Source organism: Balaenoptera acutorostrata, chromosome 4 (genome assembly GCF_949987535.1).
Source record: "Balaenoptera acutorostrata chromosome 4, mBalAcu1.1, whole genome shotgun sequence".
Classification (NCBI taxonomy): Eukaryota; Metazoa; Chordata; class Mammalia; order Artiodactyla; family Balaenopteridae; genus Balaenoptera; species Balaenoptera acutorostrata.
In genome coordinates, this window is record NC_080067.1 from 96,571,927 (window position 1) to 96,593,439 (window position 21,513).

The following is a 21,513-nucleotide window of genomic DNA, read 5'->3' on the forward strand; positions in this document are numbered from 1 at the left end:
ATTGGCAGGCAGATTCTTAACCACTGCGCCACAAGGGAAGCCCTATACTACAGTCTTAACGATACTATTTCCATCCTTTTATTATAGTTCGGGGAAAGATGGTATGCTCAGGCAGGTCACACTTTCCCAAGGAGCCTCTCCTCCTGTGCAGCAGACTGAAGCATGTTTTCCTTCTTCTGATTTCTGCTCCACACGTTAGGCAAAAGCAACCAGCGCTGCTCATACAATGGTGAATCTCAGGTAAAGTTTAGGGGAGACCATCATTTGGTATTCTAGAATAGTTGAAAGGTCTTATTTGTATTAAAGTATTTTCCCTACTGTTTTTAGCAAATATGGTATATTGAAGGCACATACACTATGGCCAGTAGTGTGAACCAAAAAAAAAAAAATTGAATAATATCTTTAAAATATTTCAAATTTTTATTAAATATTTTTTATTCAGTTTTAAGATCACAGTTAAAGTACTTTAGCATGTTATACACATGACTTACATGTGCAATTTTTAGAAATATCAAATTAAGTATAAGATTTTGAAGAAAGAAATTATATAAATGTGTATATTGACTTTTACTACACATACATCTAAGAAAGCAATAATTCTGTTGTACCATTAAGTGGAAATCATTTATTACATGGCATGTTTACACCAACTCTAAAGAGAACCAAGCCAATTTCTGAAAGCAAAAAAAATGAGCGATTCGGTCATGCTGAAAACTGTCAACAGACTTAAGACCTGGTGGTCAAATGAAGCTGTGGTTAATTTATGACAGGTAAGTAAGCAATTCAAACCTATGGGAAAAGTTCATAATCTGGTATGTGGACTCTCAGGTAATTTTTATTCCTTTTTGACAGATTCCTGAGAGCAAGACATTAGTGCTAAGGAAATGAGAAACATGTTGCCGAGCACGTGCTGAGCTCCAGATCACAAACCTCCCCCACCGCAGTTCTGCCGCTGCGAGCTGAGGCACTAAAGTGAGGTGTCAGGGGACGTGAGCACCCCCCTGGGGCCGCAAGGGGAGGTCATGGTTAGTCCACGAAACGCGTGCCTCTGTGATTTAGGTTAGAGCTTGTGAGGTAAGATGTGTGGTGCGGTGCAGTGGGGGGGTGTGGAGGCATGGAATTAGGTCCTTGCTCCTCGGTAACCAGTTCTGGCCCAAGTAATTAGAAAATCTTTGGAAAGAGTAGTAATGTTCACAATAACTAATTCTGTGCATAAAGATCAATTTAAGGGCAGGATCAATTTTGACCACTGACTGCAACAAGAAAGCAGTGGCCACCGAACTTCTAAGTACAAGGTTTCCTCTTTTCAATTATTAGTATAAATCATACCACCAGAAATAAAATTTGGCCAGGAGAGGAAACTTTTTTGTATGTGTGAAGAAAATGTATATTTATATTTTTAAGGAAAGCGTAGCACAAACAGATGGAGGCGTATGAGGGGAATCAAATGTACTTGTCTTGTTGTTCACTCTTTTGCTGCTTCTTTTTCTAAAACGTAAGATAATGTCCCCAGTGAAAAGGACAAGGTCATTTAATACGGGGTATAATAAACTTCGCTATCACTTCCAAACTATATAAAAGCTAAGCAGTCCATCAAACCCTGAATACTTCACCAGACATATCTGGTAAGATGAACTGAACAACTGTTTCTTTTTTTATTATAAGTATGATGTTAGTCAATCTAAATAAGATAACTGAAAAAAAAAAAATCCCCAAACTCAAACACAAAATCCAAATCTAATTCTTTGGGAATGCTTGTATAAATAAAAGCAACACCTAATTAACAATTAGTACACTCTTTATAAGGTGCAAAACAAGATCCTATGTGGGGAAAGCTAAATTTTAATTCCCACCTAGCAGTCACTCTGAATACTTTATAGGTCAAATGTAATAAGAGCATTTGCTTTTTCTACTGCCCATTTTCAGCAATACATTGTTCTCTCTGGAGAAGGTGGTTTGGGAAGTCAAAACACTGCAGCGGAAAATAGTGGCACTGAAGGTAGAAGCAAAAAAAGACAAACCTCTGAAACAGGACTTACTGAAATTAACCGTTAAAGCCGAGGTAGCCCATTAGGATTGGCCTTATCTGAGGGCTCGGTGGAGCAGTGCAATCAAAGGTGAGCCTCCTCACAGCGTCACGTACACCCCGACTTCCCCTTCACGAGTGATGACTCCAGGCCTTGCACGACTTCCTTCCTCTTCCCCCACGAAGTGGCGACGCTTCCCCTTGGTTGTATGGATGCTGGCCTCCAGCCTCCAGCCGCTGGTCTCCAGAACACTTAGGATTCATACAGTAGTTTAGCAGGCAGCATGGTCCCACTGCTTCACATTAATGCCAAATGCCAAACTTGGAACAGAGTTACTTGATATTCCCCATCCCTCCCCCGGAACTGTATAAACAAAACATGTCATTCAGTTTTCAGCTTACTCCTAGTGCTGTATCGATTTATAATTTGCTTGAGATTTTACATAGGTGCAAACATTTCCAGAGGATAAGCCAAGGACTACAGAGTGCAAACAAAATTTTCTATGACTCAGGCAGAGTGACATCTGACTTGATAAGAGAGTGACGGGGATTACACAAGTTGGATTCTAAATAACCGGACCAGTTCAGATGCTCCTTTTTGTTCATAGTGTTCCATCACTTTCTTTCTCTGCAGCAGTTTTAATGGCAGGAACTATAATAACAGTGATAACGTGGGAATGAGTTCAGCATGGCTTTGAGGGGGCACTGGTAGAAAGCTCATCTGACGGAATTAAATAAATATATTTTCGGGGGGGTGGGGGGAAAGACTGTCAGAATTACAACGGTAATGATATATCCTTTAAAAAAGAGGGCTTTAAAGAATTCACCATTTTGATCTAAAATCTGGGAACTAACCTAGTTTGGGGATAAGAACCTGTGTCTTCAAAGTGGCTGTGGGACCTTTTTCCTTTTCCTGGCCTCATTACAGTTATCCAAACAAATAAACACTTAAGAAGGGTGTCTTAACAGTATTTTCTCTCTTTCACTCAGCTTCTTAGAGCTGCAGCTTCAGTAACTATAATATACTCTACACACTTCAGAATTACATAGGAAAATACCCAGAATAACTAAATAAATAAAAGGCTAAAGAAAACTGGAACAGTACTATGTCTCCATCTGAGACTAAATCATCCACTTCCAGCAACACAGAGAAGGGCTAGGACAATTTTTTTCAAAAGATTTATATACAGGTTTGAATCCAGAAATTAAGGTTAAAAGCATAAATATTGATAATTTCAACTAGATTCAGAATGGTTTCAGAAAGATATGATACAACAATTTAGAATAAAACAAAAGCAGAGAGCATCATATTTTGGTTTGCTTGAGATATACATAAGGTGCAACAACTTTTTCTCTTGAGGATGCTTGTGGGACAAATGTTAGTGTAGATGGTGTTTGCTGGCGGATTAAGGTACACACCATAGCAATATGATTTTCCAAAATAAAAAAGAATGGGAGGAGTGAAATGAAAATGATAAATGGGGGAGGAGGGTACTACATGTTGGTCTGCAATATTTGTGCTAACAAATGTTGTTACCTGAAAATACCAACACCCCTCTCCAGTGGATTCAGGGCATAAGAAAAGCACTATTTTTGAAATCAAGACTTTACTCAGAGAAATGACAAGGCGAGTGTCTAAAAGACTATAAAGCTTTGCAGGATTTCTGCTACTCTCAGTGCCTAACCGCTTAAAAATTAAGCATTTCTACAAAAAGGTGTTTTTTTTTGTTTTTGTTTTTTTTCTAAAGTATCTGAAAACAGTCATATCCAGTAGGTTGCCCTCCACCCCGACCCCTGCCTAAGGGAAAAGCCACTGAGGTTTAGGAAAAGCAGATCAAGTAAGATATATTAATCACATAGAAAAAAGTAATCTTCTGTTTTGCTTCTTTTTAAAAAAGGTCCCATGAATATACAGCACTCTCTTAAGGAACTCTAGTGAAATGTAATCAGAGGACTGGAGGAGAGGGCTCTGGCAAAAATAGATCTATTCTAACATGTTCTAGAGAATAACAAGTTAGTACCATTGTCAAGGTGCATGTTCTGCACCAAACAATTTTTGTTGTTGATTTTTTTTTTTTTGGGATTTCAGCTAATTATAATTTTTAAATCACTGCTAGCAAGTGGTCCAGAAACTCCAACAGCCACCAACACTGGGACCCAGCAATTTTCAAACATTAACTTTGTGTTTCGAAATTTAGAAAATATTAATACAACGGCATCATAGTAAAAATCTCATGCTAAAATCTGGGGTTGCTCACCTGATTTATTTCTATGTGAATGGGGCTAAGCTTCTGCCTCTGATTAACCTTGCTTACTAATTCCTTCTTCCTCCATGCCCACAAGGAATATGCATTTTTGAGGACACCATTCCAATGCCCTGATGCCCTCTCTACCTGCTTTGAAAAAAAGGCCCAAATCTCTCTATTCTTTTTCAATTCTGTTAGTATGTTGTACATATTTTCCAGCACCGAAACTGAAGTAATATCTACAACCGTGAAAAGCTAAACCTAGTCAGTACTAATAGAGTCATTTTTTGTATGGCTATTAGGTCAAATTACGATTAGAAAAAAAATCATCATTACAATTCAGTCAAATATAAATAAGAAAGCTAGATAAAACCTTGTAAACTGTCACCATTTAGAGATCTAATTCAAAAGCTTCAAACTTGAACTAACACTATCAAAATTCCGCCAGTTTGAAAACCAGTAAAAATTATTGCTGGAATCCAATAATTAAAATTTGGTAGTTTGTGCTGTGATGCAAGAGTGGGGAAATACTTTGTGCTATGGAACAAATACCCTGTAAAATCTGTAGCCGCCGACTAATTTTGATTTATCACTTTGCATCTGTTGCTAAGAAACAAGATACTGTGAACATCAGGTGGTGGAGTCAATATGTTGAATGTTCTAAGCCAGTTTATCCACTTGCACTGGCATATGTATGGTTGGTTTTATGTTCAAAAGCAACAAAACATGAAAAGGAAACAGGAAACTTGCAGGTGGATCTATAACTGCAAGTCCCACTCTGGTCAGGCACACCTCCCTCATCATTTACTCAATACCTCCGTAACCACAAAAACTCAAAATGGCTCTAAAAACCTGCAGTGCCAATTAGGCTGTGCATAGCAATTGCTACCCGTCCAGTCTGTCTGGGATGGATGTAAAAGGTCTGTAGCTCAAAGTCCACACGAAGTGAGTGTGTCTTCAATGTGTTCTGAATAGTGAAGTAATACTAAGGTCACTTCTGAATAATATTTTTCTTTTTTTGTCTGTATGAACGATCCATTGGTCACTCAGACCCCTGTGTAAAAATAAAAGAATCCTCAAGGCATGAAAAACATCAGTAATCTGTAATCTGCTGGACTCTTCCCCTGTCTGGGAAAATATTCGCCACAATTTGCCCCAAGCAAATTCTTCTTGGTCACTCAAGGCTAAGAAAAAAATTCTGCTTGTAAGAACTGTAATGTTTCTTCTTCTCTCTCTTTCTCTTTTTGCCAGCAAACTACCACTCTGGTGGCAAATATAAAAGTGCAGAATATATGGACCACGAGGCCGAGCATACACCGCTAACAATGGTACATCTGCCTGCCCGTGCTGCTTGGGAGTCTCTGGAACAGGCTTTTTAATATTATTCTACAATATAAATGTAGGTATAACCTATTATATAAACCATCTTAGAACATAAATCTCCATGTACAAAAAAGACTAAGAATATCTAATAATAACTAGTGCAGTGTGTCAGTTTTCGTTTTTTTTGTTTTTTCTTTTTGTTTTGAAAGAATAACTAGGTAATATACGAAACTAGTTTCACACTCTCTGGTTGGTAAAAGAGATGCTGGATGAGCTACAGTAAAGGCAGCCTTTTACCAAGTTACCACCTGTTACCATCAAAAGCCTTCAATAGAAAGCAAAGCTCTAGGATCATCCCGTTCCTGCTCATTATCAGACAGATAACATCACCCTCAAAGACTCTGGGTGCTGAAAGAACAAACTGGCCCAGGGTGCCAACTTCTGCTTCAAGTGAGTCTGGGCCGTGTAGGGCAACAAGCACTTGTTTGCAGTCTATATTTTCCACCACATGGACTCACTAGCATCTCTCAGTAAAGACAAGGCTAGGGTAGTAGGTAAAGCACAATGTTTTACAATTAAAGGGTGCTTCACTGGTCAGCGCAAGAGATAAGTACAGGAGCCTGTGGCATTTCTTTTGGCTGTCCATCATGGGTGAGCGGAGTTGATCTCTGACCTCTGTAAAATAAGAGGAAGAAAAAGAGAGAAATCACTTATTGAGAGTACATTATCAGAAATAGGAGAGGATGATGAAATGACCAAGAAAAGCTTTCCAATATATCTTGTTTAGTAGCTACTACTGACTTACTACTTACACTGTTTAACTAAAACTGTTTTTATTCTTAAAGCTTCTCTATTTTTCTTTTTTAAGGATTTCTTATCTCAGTTCCTCTCCTACAACTCAACAACATACTCTGCCCCCAAACAACCACCTCCATTATGTAGAGACAAAACCTGAAGCACCAACAGATTTGGGGAAATTCCCAGGAAGTGGAAAACTTTCAGTCAAGGGCTATGGTTCTAGGATGACAATTTTCCTCTGGATCTACTTATATTAAAAAATGACACATTCCTTTCCTTGACTTGCCCAAGGGGAAGAAGACTCTCCTATACTAACCGATAACCTTCAGGCTCATTTCTTGAGATATATAATAATAAGCCCGATTTCAAAACTTAAGGCCAGTAAAAGGGATGGCCTCTGCAGACAGAGGTAAACTGTGACTTAAAAAATGAATGAAAAGAAAACACTGAAACCCCCCTAATGAAAGAGAAGTCTCAAAGGCATATGGAGGGAGAATGCATAGGGAAGAAGGCAAGTATCGACTCTGAATTTTAGTGTGTGAGAAAATCCAATCAACTTGGGCCAAAATCAACACATATGGAGAGAGAACTCTAGACAAGACTTAAAAAAATTCATGGAAATTCTTATCATTTGGATTGGATCTACATCAAACAGATGTAGATCAAACAGTTATTTTTCATTCAGCTTGTTGTTTAATGAGTAGGAAGAAAAGTACGATTTACTTCATGGTTATAAGAAAATTTCTTGGTACTTTCTATAGAGCTTCTCGTTCTAAAAAGATAGGATTGGGCACCTCCTTGACATTTCCTAATAGGTTTCCCAAGCCTCAACAATGCATACTCACTGCTCTGGCCTACGATGGTCTGCAGTGCACAGCACTGTGCTGAAAATATGGGATAGAGCAGCAGTGTTTGCACTGGTTTGACCGTTTCAATACAATACCTTCTTCAGATTACGTGAAATAAAAGGAGCTATTTTAAAATTCAAATTGTATCTCTCCATAACTATATCCCATTTTCTTTTTCTTGATGAACAAAAAAGAAAATTAATACAGATAGATTACATTTGGCGATTTCAGAATCCAATGATCACTTAGCTTAAGATATTAGGAATTCAGAAAAACAAAACGTGTTATAATCAAGCCTCTGGATTAATCTGTTTATTTATGTGGGGATGCTGTAAGAACCAACTCTTCAATATGTTCAACTCTTTGTTCAAGAAAGATGAAATTAAAATGCTGTTTTTTACTTTTAAGATTGAATATGTAACAATATTACGAAAGCGAAAAAAAATTTAACAAGTATTGGAAAAGGAAACATACAAAGAAAAAAAAAGTGAAAGATGAAAAGTACAATGCAAAAAAAAAAAAGAGCAAGCAAGAGGGAGAGAGAGAAATTGGGGTGAAAGCCCAGCTTACTCAATGGAAAAAGAAAAGGAGGTAGGAGCATGACGGGGCTGCCACGAAGTGATGGTTCCAGCTCCCAGGGGAAGGTCAGGTGAGATTCCCCATGAGTCTCTATGACATGACAGATGCTTGCTTAAGTGGCACGCTACAGCAAAGGCAAAGACAATGAAGTTCAAAGACTTGGATTCAGATCTTGACTCAAGTTTAGCTGTGTGCTCTTAGCAAGTTAATTAACCGCCTGTACCATCATTAAAATGGAACTAAAAAGACGCACCTGGCAGAGCTGATTTTAAGAATAAATGTAATGAGCTTCCATCCTTATAAAACTCCTAGTAAATAAACAGGCTCTCAACAAAGGTGAATTCCAATTTCCTACTTCCTGCATTCTGTAAAACTGCTTTTCTATGTTGGGTTTCTGAACCCAATATTAAGATTTCTTGTGGCAAGAATGCAGGTAATATACGTTTACCCCTAACTCTGTCGACCACCCTCTAAATTATGAACTAGGTGATTCCTAAGCAATAATTAATTGATGGGCAACCCGGGTACAATTACATTAAGCCTGCAGGTGGAGGGACGGCTGGGAGCTCTGCTTTAACAGGTTAACCGCTGAAGTTACAACTAAGATTCTCCAAGGCTGTCTGTCTAGATAGTAAGAACACTAACCATTTGTTAGGTTGATAGTAAAATTCTAATAGGCAATATTTTTTCTTGCTAATGGGAGGTGTAAAAAAAAAAAAAGAACCTTTACTCACACCATTTTTTCTATGCCTGCTAGCTAACTTAGGCAGTCATTCTCAAGAACACCTCATTTATTCATTCACCCATTCATTTGTTCATTCATCCATTGTGTAACCGGACCTAAGGAAGCTGTGTACATGAAGAATAAAACCAGTGCTTTGCTTTCAAAGCGTACTGGAAGGAGACAGATGCATCAACAAATAACGACAACCCAGTGTGGCAGCTGGTCTAAGAGAGGTGTGCACAGAGAGCGTGCAGGACTTCAGGAGGAAGACTGAGAGAAGAGGACAAAAGATAGACAGGCTGTTCACCTGAGAGAAGGACGCACAAAGGCAAGAAGCGGGCTTATCTGGACGGGAGTAAGCGATTCCACGTGACCGCAGCACAGAGAGGAAGGTGGTGGTGACATTGGAAAGGCTTGCTGCCGCTTTCTGCTGCTGCAGCTGGAAGTCACTGGGGCGGGGGCGGCTGGTTAATAGAGCAGAGGTGTCACGAGTCATGCTCAGAAGGGGACGCTGGCAGCAGCAAAGGTGACTGTGTGGTAGCCCTTCCTGAGCCCTGGATTATGACCCCCCTCTGAATTCTTACATAACCTCTTATTCCCACAATTTATGGGGGCACTTAATAACACTCAGGCATATTTTTAATTCTTTTTGCATGCGTTATGAGTTTGTCCTCTGTGCTCGACTGTAAAACTCCATGAGTGGAGAAGTGTCTGTGCATTATCTCCCTCAGAGACCTGAGCAGATTTTAACAATGTCTGTCACCGTTCACTTGCTATTAGGCACTTGCAGTGTACACATGAAAAGGAATTTGACTTCTTGGAAACATCTAGAGGCTATTTGTGAGGAAGCACTAGAACTGTAATATGACAGGTAAACAGCAAGAGGCAAACAAAGCTTCCACTGGGGTCTCCTAAACCTGGATGTGAAGGAGAATGGAGCCTGACAGATGGGTAGACACGTTGGGGTAGATTTCAAGCTCTGTTGGACTGAAGACCGAAAACCTAAGAAAGAACTCATCTGTGGGTAATCCACTTTGAATGAAAACAAGAAATACCTGAATTTACAAAAGGCTTTTTTATCTTCCCAAAGGATCCATTAAGTAGCAGAACACCCAATTATATACTTAGAACTTAATATACTTTCTGGGGGGCTTCACTGAGTTCAAAAGGCTTTCATATCTGGTCTCATCTGATCCTTACAACTTTGTGATTCTTTGGGGATATCGTTATGCTAAACAGAAGATGAGAAAACTGAGGCCCAGAGAAATAAATGACTCTTTAACAAACACAGAGAGCTGAAGAAAAATCCAGGCCTTCTGCCTTCCATGAGTCAGATGCTGAGATGCTCTTTTTCCTGAACCACACTGTTTTCTTCCGCTAGTACCACCAACGCCATCCTCAATGGGGCTGTTACCATGTGCCAGTACTGGGACACTAGATTTATTCTATATAACATCTCTAAGAAATGAGAACCACTTACAGCCATAGTATAAAAGAAGAAACAGAGGATAGAGAAGTGAATGATTTGCTCAAGGCCTTACAGTTTTCAGGTGACAGAGGTAGGACTCAAACTCAGGTCTGAGACCTGACTCTAAAGCTCTAATGATTAGACAATATTGCTTCTCTGCTCTCTCAGGCTTTTTCAGAAATGAAGCTTAACCACAGAATAATACTATGTTCAAAGTAAAATACTTGGTGGGCGATACTCCCTTATATTTTCCCACACTGCTAAATAGTATATATACTTTTGTTAACACCTCGCAAACAAAAGTCTCCCGAACCCCAATCATTGTGAAAAATATCACAAATCACATCAGAAAGAATGATTTGGGTTTCCATATCACTGTCTCCACCCGTGTTCCGTGAAAGGGGGTGAAGTTGAACAGGATCCTCAGAACCCAGGGCAGCGAGGTTTCCCACTGCTAACCTATGCACATTTTCCATGGCGGCCACTTCGGCCAGCGCAGCGAGGCTGAAGAACGCAGACACGGCTGGCATCTCCGGGGTGCTGCTCCGCGTCTCCGTGGCCTCCCGGTTGTGTGAGCATTCGTCATTGCAGCCTGTCTCGGTCACCTTAGCAAGACTCCTCGGCAGTTGTTCCTTTGGTTTGTCATCTGTAACGAAAGGGAAATTCATCACGAGAGGATCGCTCTGTCCTCTCCAGAGAAGGGACACAGAGAAAACTCAGTGTCAGACAATGTGAAATGAGCTAATATGCTTTACTGTTCACTTCTGTCATCCACCGAATATTAAGGCTTTTACAGAATCTCTTCTTCCATGGGAATAAAACTCTTTTATTAAGTTCAACTGCAACCATGGGCAGCACCATGCCCTGAAGCTGAGTGGAGGCACTGTGTTTTATCCAAGAACAAAGCATAGGTCAGTCTTAGAGAAAAAGGGAAAGATGGACCGTGGCCAAAATAAAACCCAAGGGACTTCTGCAGAGGGGCCAGTGGATGCTGTAAAATGGTCCTTAAAAACTCAACTGACCAGACATTCCTGATGAAGCCACAACATGCCCTCCTATGCACCTTGGGCATTCAGTATGCTGTGTTACCAACACTTAGGATGGCCTAAACTAATCCCAATGAGATTAATCAGTTCCAGTGAGATCCTAAACTGTTATTTTTGTTCTGAAGGCCTACTGAAAGGAAGCAAAGGGCCCTCTGGTATTTATGAAGAGGTGGCTGAAATGCTATGCCAATGCATTTGTTGGAAATAAGTACACTTTATACAGCCATTAGAGAGGAAGAGGAGTAATCTTTACCATGGTTTTTATAATAAAACATTTTAACTACAGGAAGTAATTGATAAAGGCTGTAAATGTCATATATTAGAACATGAAGTGCTATATGCTTTTCTACATAAAAGGGAATATTTTCTAAAATCTTTCACTCTTCCTACAAGCAAAAATGAGGCTAGAACAATTTATACAACGTGAAAATCACAGAGCAGAATCCAGAGTGGAAAGGGAAGGAGAGAGGAGCCCTCTGGACTAAATATCATGAAAACTACATTCTAGTCCTCATCCTACTTAGTGGTTCGATGTGTTATGAAACAAAATTCCACCTCTTTGAGTTTCACTTCGTATATGACAGTAAAATTGGGGGTCTTTAATATACTTTAAGGTTTAACAATCTACATATGCATATGCAAAACACAAGTGCACAAAATTCACTAAATGACTTCTATCTCAGCATACAATAAGTCTACCAACTAGATTAACCTAAATCAGTTATTTATAAATATTCTCAAAAAGCATTCATTTAAACATTTTTTTTTTTTGCTATTTATAGAAGTCATTATGGACCTGTGACCTTTTTCTGGAAACTGGGTTAGGGTAAGGGGGGGGAACACCTCCTTCAGGGCTGATAGAATGAGGTGCTAGAGGCACTGAAAGGCAGAAAGGCAGCAGCTAAGCCCACTAACGCTTAGTTGGTGTACCACCCCCTAGATACGAGGGGGGAAGCTCAGTGCCACTCGCTTAAGCCGGGCCCCTCAGGCTATTCCACAGAGGCCACCAGGAACAGTAAACAGACCACAGGCCAAGACTGAAATGGAGAAATTCACTGTAAGTTAATATTTGGTTAAGGATTAGCCCAGAGAATCAAGAAATCCAGAAGCATTCTCAGGCTCCCTTAGTGGTCTGAATCAGCTGTATAGGAAATGCTGGATGCTTTCTTTCTCAGCTTTCTTAATTCATTGGTTTAAACACCTGATGATCTGGCTTGTAATGACTTAAAAAGTGAGCCAGGGACAAAGACTCATCCAGTATTTTTAAAAGTCTCGGATCTTTGGGAATTTACTTAAGACTGTTTCTGCGCATGCTGAGAAAGAGAAGGTAGCTGACAGTCCTAAAAGCTACCTTTCCTTCCTAGGAATTCCGGATATGCTCTTGGGAAAAGAGCTATGATTTTAAAACATGGACTAAAACATGTATGTTTAGAACGCTGTAGGAAACCAGTTCTCAGGGAGATCCAGAGAGAGAAAATGTTACTGTGACAGACTGACAGAACAGACCCATTTTTCAGTGAGGACCCAGAGTTAGATTATAGTCATTTTCTGGCCACTGTGGCCCTGATGGCCACCTGCTTGCTCTGGTCATCTCTGTCTAAAGCTTCCTTGTCTTACCCAAAGTACCTCCTGCTGGTGATACCCGGCCATCTGCTGTCCTGACAAGGTGTGTGATCTTGGTTTTCCTTGCTTTTCTCTTTTGACTGCCCACCAAGGGTTCTTGCGTTGTTGTTGGCTCTGGAGTGTTGGGAATGGATGGGGCATTTTTAACCTTATAAGCAGGCTCTGTGGTGTTTTTGTCTTCTGAAAATATGGCTGAAATAGGACAAACCATATATCGTTACACACAAAAACACAAGGCACCAACGTTGCTCTGGGAAGGAAACAATTCTAAATGTCTGACCTATCTGAACAAGAACTTACATTTAGAGTTTTCAGAGTATTGATGGAAAAAAGAAATACTGACTATAATTTTAAACAAATATTTCTTTAAATATGTGCTTTGATAAATTAAGTACAGAGGGATAGGATGCCCTCTCTATCTTTTAATAGAATACTTAACTAAGAGGCCATTGGAGTAACATTTTCTAAGTGTTTGGATCTTGCAGGTTGGTGGGGTGGATAGTGTATGCAAATCTGAATAAACTGTGTCCCAATAGACCACAATTTCTACAGGTGGTCAGGGTCCCTATCTGAGATCCTTTTGACCAGCTAGTCTGGAAAGGATGATAAAAGAAGTTTCTCTTCTTCTGAGGATACTGATATTAAGTATGTGCCTCTTAAATTTACAGTTATCATTGGGACACTTACTTTCAACCTCCAGGTTGGACTGATGAGAAAAGAAACTTTCTTTTATGCACACTGAGTACTCAGTAAGGACCTGGCAAACACTGACGAAGCCAGCACCTATGGAAACTCTCTCCCATCGGCTGAATTCTAGGACCAGGTGAATGTGCTTTAGGGAGATAATAAAGTACCACATGTCAGCAGGACACCACGAAAGGTTAGTTTTAGGTACTCTAATTTTAACTGTAACACCAGCAAATCATTTAATAGCACACACTTGTACCCTATTAGTCACTGTGTCAAGAGTAAGGAACACACTTGCCACCAAAGACTTTGCTCCCAGTTCAAACGGGTTGGGAACGCTGTGTCTCTTCTTACTCATTTCCTTAGGAGTTCGTCTCTCCCCCTCCCCCCTTAATTTAAATTAAGACAAGAATATGCAGATGTGAGTAAAACAAGCATTTAGGAGTATATATTTGCAGTAGTTTCCTCATTGGGACTGTTTTTATTCCAGTGACCTAAGGGCTTTGGGGCAGGAGAAAGAGGCATCTTTCCATTTTTTAACTATCCAATCTCTTAAGACAGGCATAGAAATTGCTTTTGACAAAGAAAAGGGGGAGTGTGGTTCAGGAAATCACACTGTCATGTTTGTTTGACATGACAAACTCTGTGCGAACTTAACCTGGAGGATACCTGGTGGTGCTCATAAGAAGGTGGATACGAAGGTAGACATTGGAAATAAGACAATATATGTAACGTAGGAAGACAAAAAAAGCTAAAATAAAAGGAACAGAGCAAGAACAATTCAGGGTGGGAAAACATGCACTTATTGGTATAAACACACAGGTTTCATTTAAAAATTTTAATATAGCTCCCTAATGGGTTTAGGTACATCCTTGAGAATGGAGGCTATAAATTAGTAACATCTTTGCCCTCAAGCATTTGATTCCAGGCTTCCTATTCCAAAACAAGTGGGAAATAATTTCAATTACATCAAGAGAAAGGATGTAAAGCAGAAATCATACCATGATTTGTGACTTGGCCTTACCATATTATTCCGTAATAGATGGCTGTGTGTGGACAGGCTTAAGATAATAGTTACTTAAAAAAACCCCAAAAACTATTTGGCAATGCTCCCAAACACCTTTTTTCAAGCAAGTAATCAAAAATTAGGAAAAAGGCTCATTTCAAGTTGTAGGTCTATACCCAGGTCAAACAGTCTTAGTTATTTATACTTTGATAGTTAACATAGGCTAGTGGTAGTACATATGCATTAAAAAAAATTTTTTTTACACTTAAACTTCAATAAAAGCTACCAGCAAAATGAAAAGATAATTTGGTTAGAAACACTCCAAAGGAGTTTCATGGAGGCCAAAGTCTGAGTTTACAGCAACCTCTACTGGATATTCACAAGTTTCAAAATTCTAGTTTCTTATCCAGGCCTATCAGTTGTCCCTTCTGATTACAGGGGGAAACTTGTGATCTCTCCAGTATGATCACTGAATCACAGATGAATCTTCCAGAAAAAGCATGAACCTCTTCCCAGAAAAATCCAGAACTTGTGGAGATCAGGGTACAGCTGAAGGGCGTACTACATTCAAATTACTGCTTATGGAAAGAAAATCCAAGGAGGTCAAAGAAAAGGCATGGACACCAGAAAAGGGCTAAGAGGGCTGGGAAAGATGACCTGGTTTCTACAAGACCAGGGATAATGGAAATAACATAGTCAGAGAGAGACCTAGGTTCTACTCTTGACTTTTTAATTTACTAACTGTGGGACCAGGGGTCTCAGTTTCTTCATGTAAAGATGGAAGCTGGACTAGATCAGCTCTAAAGGAGCCATCCAGCCCTAAAATTCTTTCTATTTTGCCACACAGCCTAGAATCAGTGTCCTGGCCAGTGTTTTCTATAGCCAGCTTCAGAGTCTCAAGGCTGTGGAAGAGTACTCCCTTCACTAGGACTGTTAGGTTTTTGTTTTTGGTGAGCCGTCAGACGTTTTAATTTCTTTTCAGGGGTTACTCATTTTCCTACGTGTTCCAGATGAATTGGTAAAAACACAATAAGAAGCCAAGGGGATGGATGCAAAGGGACTGCAAATGGAAGGTGAATCAGGCCTAAAGGCAGACTGAGACTAGGGGAAGCTCAGAAACCAGCAGACAAGGAGCCAGGGGGTCAAAGGCAGGGCGGCCGATAAGATACAAGTGATCATCGAGTCCCAGAGGTCGGGAGGCTGGGAGATACTGAGTGAATCAGGCTGCAGACCAAGTGAAAGAGGTAAAAAAGGAGAATGCATTGGAAGTTCTCATAAATCACTGGAAAGGAGGCAATGCCACCCCTCTATATGTTGTCCTCTCTAAACCTACTGTCAGATCAAGAAATAATCACAGAGCCTATAGATCATCCACATTTGAGAAACACATGTAATGTGATCTTGCTGGAGTCAGGAAGAGAAGGTTAGAGTGAGTCTACCCCATGCTTTGACCCATGGGTGACCCCTAAAACATCCTGTCTTTCTGGCGGCCTAGACCGATGACAGTCTTCAGGGTCAGTGCTCAGGGAGAACCCTCTCCTAGGAGAGAAGAATTGGGGAAGGCAGGTAAGGCTAAGTCAAAGAAGTACAGCTGACCCTTGAACAACACAAGTTTGAACTGTGCAGGTCCACTTATAGGTGGATCTTTTTAAAGAAATACATACAATAGTACTACACAATCCACAGTTGGTTAAATCTGCAGATGCAGACCTGCTGATATGGAGGGCCTGGAAGGCCAGCTGTAAAGTTACACATGAATTTTTGACCAAGGGAGTGAAGCGGGAGGGCGTACCCTTAACCCTCACTTTGTTCAAGGGTCAACTATAATTGTCTGGGACAGAACAGTAGATCTGAGTCCAGCAACATTAGCAAAGAGAAACTTCTTTTATCATCCTCTCCAGACTAGCTGGTCAAAAGGATCTCAGATAGGGACCCTGACCATATGCAGAAATTGTGCTCTATTGGGACACAATTTATTCAGATTTGCATACACTGTCCTCCCCACCAACCTGCAAGATCCAAAACAAAGGCTTACTGGTGCAAAAAATTAATAAACAGAAACCTCAATTAAATAGAGTCAGGAGACCAGAAGGGGGAGCTCTCATGCCCTGTGATGACAGCAGAGCCCAACAGAAAAAGAAAGACTCCTCTCTTCTTTCCTGGCAAGGACTCAGCCAATGAAAAGCCATGGACTTGATTTACCATAGCCTTCCCTACTTCTTTCCCACCTATAAAATTCTCCTTCTCTTGACGTGTGAGGACTTGCATACCATGGTTGTACACCTCAAATTTATATTCTCTGCTGATCCAAAATAAACCCATCTTTGGTGGAGAAATAACTGGCAGTCTATTAGTTTCAGGTCAACAGTGGTGAGGGACAGGAAAAGAAAAAAACTCAGAGAGGGAAAGAGACCAAAGTTGTATACTAAGGCAGCAAGGCAGCTCTTTTTTTGCCCTCCCTGCCAAATTAATGGAAATGTGAGAAAAGAAAGGTTTTGTCCTCTAAAAACAAATTAGTCATTTCTCTTTGGGCTTGTAATTGAACACACAAACCTACCCAAGCACCACCAAACAAGTCCACAGGGCTGATTTTTACACTCCACAATAATCATAACATACTTGGAGCATATCGTGTGAGGGTGATAACGTGAGCTGATTCCTGGAGCAACATTAAGAATGTGGCAATCAGAGACTATCTTGTTTTCCAAACTCTGCTCGCAAAGTGTAGAGGAAGTTTTTTGGGAAAGCAGCACTGTGCTTGTGCTATATACCCCAGGAGGCCACTACAGTGCTCCAGAGTCATGAATTCACATGCCAACTACAGGAGTCAAACTTGCACTGAAATTATTATAGCCAAGTCTGGAATCTCATTGCCATGGGTTAGTCTCCCATGAGCTGAAAATGCAGTTAACTGCTGAATGGAACACAGGAATTAAATGAATGAGCCTTACATAAGATCCTGGGGACCTTGATGAAATTATAAAGCAACTATTTTGAACTTGGAAAAAGAGATCAAGTTAGCCTGAGTGTGTGGATCATATTTCAAAATCTAACTAGAAAACCAGATTTTTCTCCCCTGTCATTAGATTTATGTATTGCAAAGAAACTAATCTTTTAGAGATACCTAGTTTGAGGTTTAGGTTGTTTTTTTTTTTCTCGTAAGACAGCATTTATAATTTCAACAAATGAGGGCTATCCAGAAACACCTGAAAAATCAAAACTGCAGTGGCCAGTGTACTTCAGTGCTGGTTTCTTCCCTTCCTGCTTACATTGGTCAGGCTTCAATTCCTTATCATGTATTTGGGGCTGATAAAGTCTCCTTAAATTGACTGGAGCTGCTGTTAAGATTAGTTTTTACAAAAAGTATATGTGAAAGCCCTCTGGAAACAAAAATCAATATAGTAATCATCACCATCAGTATTACTACAATTAGAAACCTCTACCTTAAGCATGAACATATGACACCATAAGTTGGTGGAAAGATAAACACAGTGGCAGAGGGAGGTCATCTCGGTTTATCTGAAAACTTTAACTCTAGCCTATAGGCCATCTTTGTTTTATGATCTGCAAAAATTTCAAGAAGTGGTTTAGCAATTTTGAATTTTAAAAGCATGGGGAGAATGCTTAAAATAGATTTAAACCTCAGATGTGATTACTAAACACCTGAAAAATTCTAATATTTTGGGGGAAAAAAATTCAGAGCCAATTATACTCAGGGTGGCGTAAAGAAAGGATAGTGAACTTTAAGTCATTCACTTTAACAGAAGCCAGGAGCGGCTAACAGCTGTGAAGCCTCAGTTGAGTCAATATTTCATTTATAGACATCAGCTACAAACAACTCCTGTCTAACCTTTGCCCGGGATAGCCTACACATGCTAACTGTCCTGATTGTGGTTTCATATTTCTGTCCTTATATATTTATAATATCCAAGGTAAAGTTTTAATAAGCAATGGTACGGACATAGGTGAGAAAGAGGATGGAGTAAAGGGCCTAGATAATTCTCAAAGCACATAGTCACCACCTGAACAAGTAAATGTAGGGGATGTTATAAAAATAAATAACAAAAAAAGTCACTTTAAGTTACTGGTTAACTTCCAACCCTCAAATTGATTCCTTTTTTTCTGGCCATGTAAAATGAATTTGCATTCTACACTAAAGGACATGCAAATTTCAGTGCGTGTTCTCCACAGTTTTGTTCCATATCCATTAATAATAAATATAATTAAACATCAACAATAATAAATATTTCCAACTAAACCCTTCGGACTGCCTAGAAGACTCAAAATTGATTTGCTTTTCTGCCCTCCAAAGGGCAGAAAATTAGGGCTTCAGAATATGGTATTTTTAGTATCACACCACCCACTCAAGATATCACAGTAATAAAATCATCAGGTGTTAGAAGGGAAATGAAATGTATAGTTCATGTATTACTATGCCTTCTCATTCACTCCACCCCTAAACATACATATCTTACAACAGAGTACAAATGTGGACAGTGAATCCTAGTAAGGTTAAATGGTCTGTCCTATTGAACACCGCTAATTAGTGGCAGATCTGAGACTAGCGTCCAGGTCCCCTAATTCCTACTTACTTCGCTCTTTATACCACCCTGGCACATGCTATGATACCTCCTTTTATATGAAGTAGGGTTTTCATTGTTTAAAACCAAAATATTTAGAACAGTATCATTTTAAGAAAAGAGTAACATTGTCTTAAATGCCTCTTTCAGATTCCTCTGATAGTTCATCAGTGCCTTATATTTATCAGATCTGTGCAGAACATATTTTTAAAATACACAAGCGTGAATGTATGTCAACTTGGGGATGTTAGGATCTAATGCTGAGAGCAGCACAACAATTCATATTTTGTTTTGCCAGCAAAGTGCAGAAATGATACTCCACAGAGGTTGTAAATGTGAAGTAACAAGCCAGAAAAGAGATGTACTGCTGGCATTTTCTGTAAAAGCAAAACGACACAAAAGCAGACATGCAGCTCATGTGAACTGTGCCTACCAAACAACAGAAGTTCAGGTTTATAATGAACTCAAATTTGAATATTTTTCACAAATATCTTTAAAACATGAGTATTTTTTTTATAAATGACTTAGGCCACATGTGCATTTTAATTTTTTTCTCCTTTTAACAAAGAAATGAGAGTACATTTGGAAAGCAAGAGAATGGACTTGTTCATCAAGTTCCCCATAAGTAAATCAAAGGGGTAATAAATCAAACGATGATCACTAAGGTCCCTTCTAGTTTTCAAATGAAGTGACTCCTCATTAAGCACTACAAAAATGTTCAGCTCTTCGAAAATATCTAAACGGAAAAGAGAGCATCAGTGGGAAGAACGGAAGGATGGCTCCTTACCACCACGAAATCAGCATTCACCTAACGGTTCAATATTTAAGAAGAATTAAAGTCACAAATAAATACGACTGTGGGAAATTTTGAAATAAAATCTGTACCTATAACATCATATCAGTCAATATGGGACTTTTCTTTGGCTACCATAAGCCTCAGGGACATTCCATTTGATCACAGTTAGAGGAAGTGGGAGGTGGGCTAGGAAGGAAGTTCAGGTCAGGAACCACGTCTGCAGGGCACCCACATCCAGCAAACCGGGGGAGCCCTGTGCTGCCCTATCTGACTCCCCATGAGCACCCGCCTGCAACGTGAGCTGCAATACTGAACATTTTCAGTTATGAAAACCTCTAATTTCTGGTTATTGTGGTTCAAAGCTTACAAATCCCCCTTTCACAAATTAAACTCCACAGGACACACAGCCTGACCCTTAGTAGGATCAAAAATCTATCAGTTTTGATTTGAAAATTAAAAACAACCCAATTATGAACACTCAGGTCTAATGCCGTTGGTTGAACCTATATAAATCATGCCAGTTTAAACCTACAAAACTTATGCCATTTCCAGCACAGACTACCTGAAATGATACAATGAATGTTGCTTCTTTTACCTTCTGTAGGGTGAATGGCATCCAAGAAGAGTTGCTTGTTTGACCATTTATCCCCACTTCCTAAAAAAACAACAACAGAAAAGGAAAGTGAAACTCTACCCCTAGTATAGACTATACACTATAAAAACACTATAAAAATAAGACAATACACAAAACCACTTCAATAAAAAGCATTATCACACAAATGAAGCAGAATTTTACTTCAACTACGTAAGCCTCAAAACTGCATTTGCCAACTAAAATAATTAGGCCATATAGGAAATGCATTAAAAGTAAACAAATTTGCCTTTTTAAAAATATGTTGTTGGATAATTTCTATGACTTTAATCAAGATAACCTGAAGATTGGTTAAAAGGTAAGGATAAAAGCTGACATTTTACCTAAAGAGTGATCTTTCTCCACTGGAAGCAGAGAATAAATATTAACATACAAAACAAAACTAAGAGGCTAAAGTGGAGGTGAAAATAAAACCCAAATTAAGTAAAAGGTTACACACAGGAACACAGAGGCACGTATGTCTACACATGGAAGACAGCTGCATTTAAAGCCTCATTCCAGAAACACAAAAGGCTCCACATCTGGCCATGCAAGTAGGATGCAAATGGGCATCAGGCTCATGGCAGTCACGACACTAACATGCAGGAGATGCTAGAGAAAGCCTGACTTCCAGGACACGTGGCTATACTGAACCAGATGGGATTTATCTTCTGTGTGAAAGAAGAATAGGAGCCTGACCTGTGAGAAGAGACAAATCTTCAGATGAGCCCTGAAGAGGTTCAAGGGCCTATCCAGATCATAACAACGAGACAGATGCTCAGAGTAAAGGGAGGGTAGAGTGCGTATATTTCTAGTGCCCTCTGGAAATAACAGTTATGTGACTGAAGGAGGTGGGAAGAGTCTGACAAAGTATATAAATAGAAAAAAAGAAGAGAGATAGGTTACGATGTAGGAGTGGAATCCTCCTGGACAAGAATCCTCAAGTGTCAGAGAAAGTATAGCAACTGTGGGACTTTCATACGAATACGAAACTGGTAAGATTTCAGGAGGCAGGAAAATGTGGTCCTGCTATGAAGGCTGCCAAACATGAAAAAAACAAGAATAGTCAAAGAAAATAAGTGGAGAAGAGCTCAAGAAGACTAAATTAGAAAATGCACCAAATACAAATAAA

The 21,513-nt window shown here is 39.6% G+C and overlaps 1 protein-coding gene across 8 annotated transcripts in view; it reads right to left on the reverse strand.

The window, feature by feature from the left end:
- Positions 1-401: 401 nt before the first annotated feature.
- The window catches only part of BBX (BBX high mobility group box domain containing), a 284,858-nt gene continuing 263,746 nt past the window's right edge, over positions 402-21,513 (reverse strand). For 7 of the 8 annotated variants that reach the window (XM_057545012.1, XM_007187142.3, XM_007187145.3 and 4 more), the window contains 4 exons: positions 20,346-20,405; positions 12,676-12,873; positions 10,472-10,658; positions 402-6,270 (listed from right to left, as the gene is read on the reverse strand). In XM_057545012.1, the coding sequence (XP_057400995.1) occupies positions 6,183-6,270; positions 10,472-10,658; positions 12,676-12,873; positions 20,346-20,405 (533 nt within the window). In that variant the 3' untranslated portion in view covers positions 402-6,182. The remainder of the gene's footprint in view (positions 6,271-10,471; positions 10,659-12,675; positions 12,874-20,345; positions 20,406-21,513) is intronic. The other variant, XM_007187146.3, reaches the window with a different exon arrangement.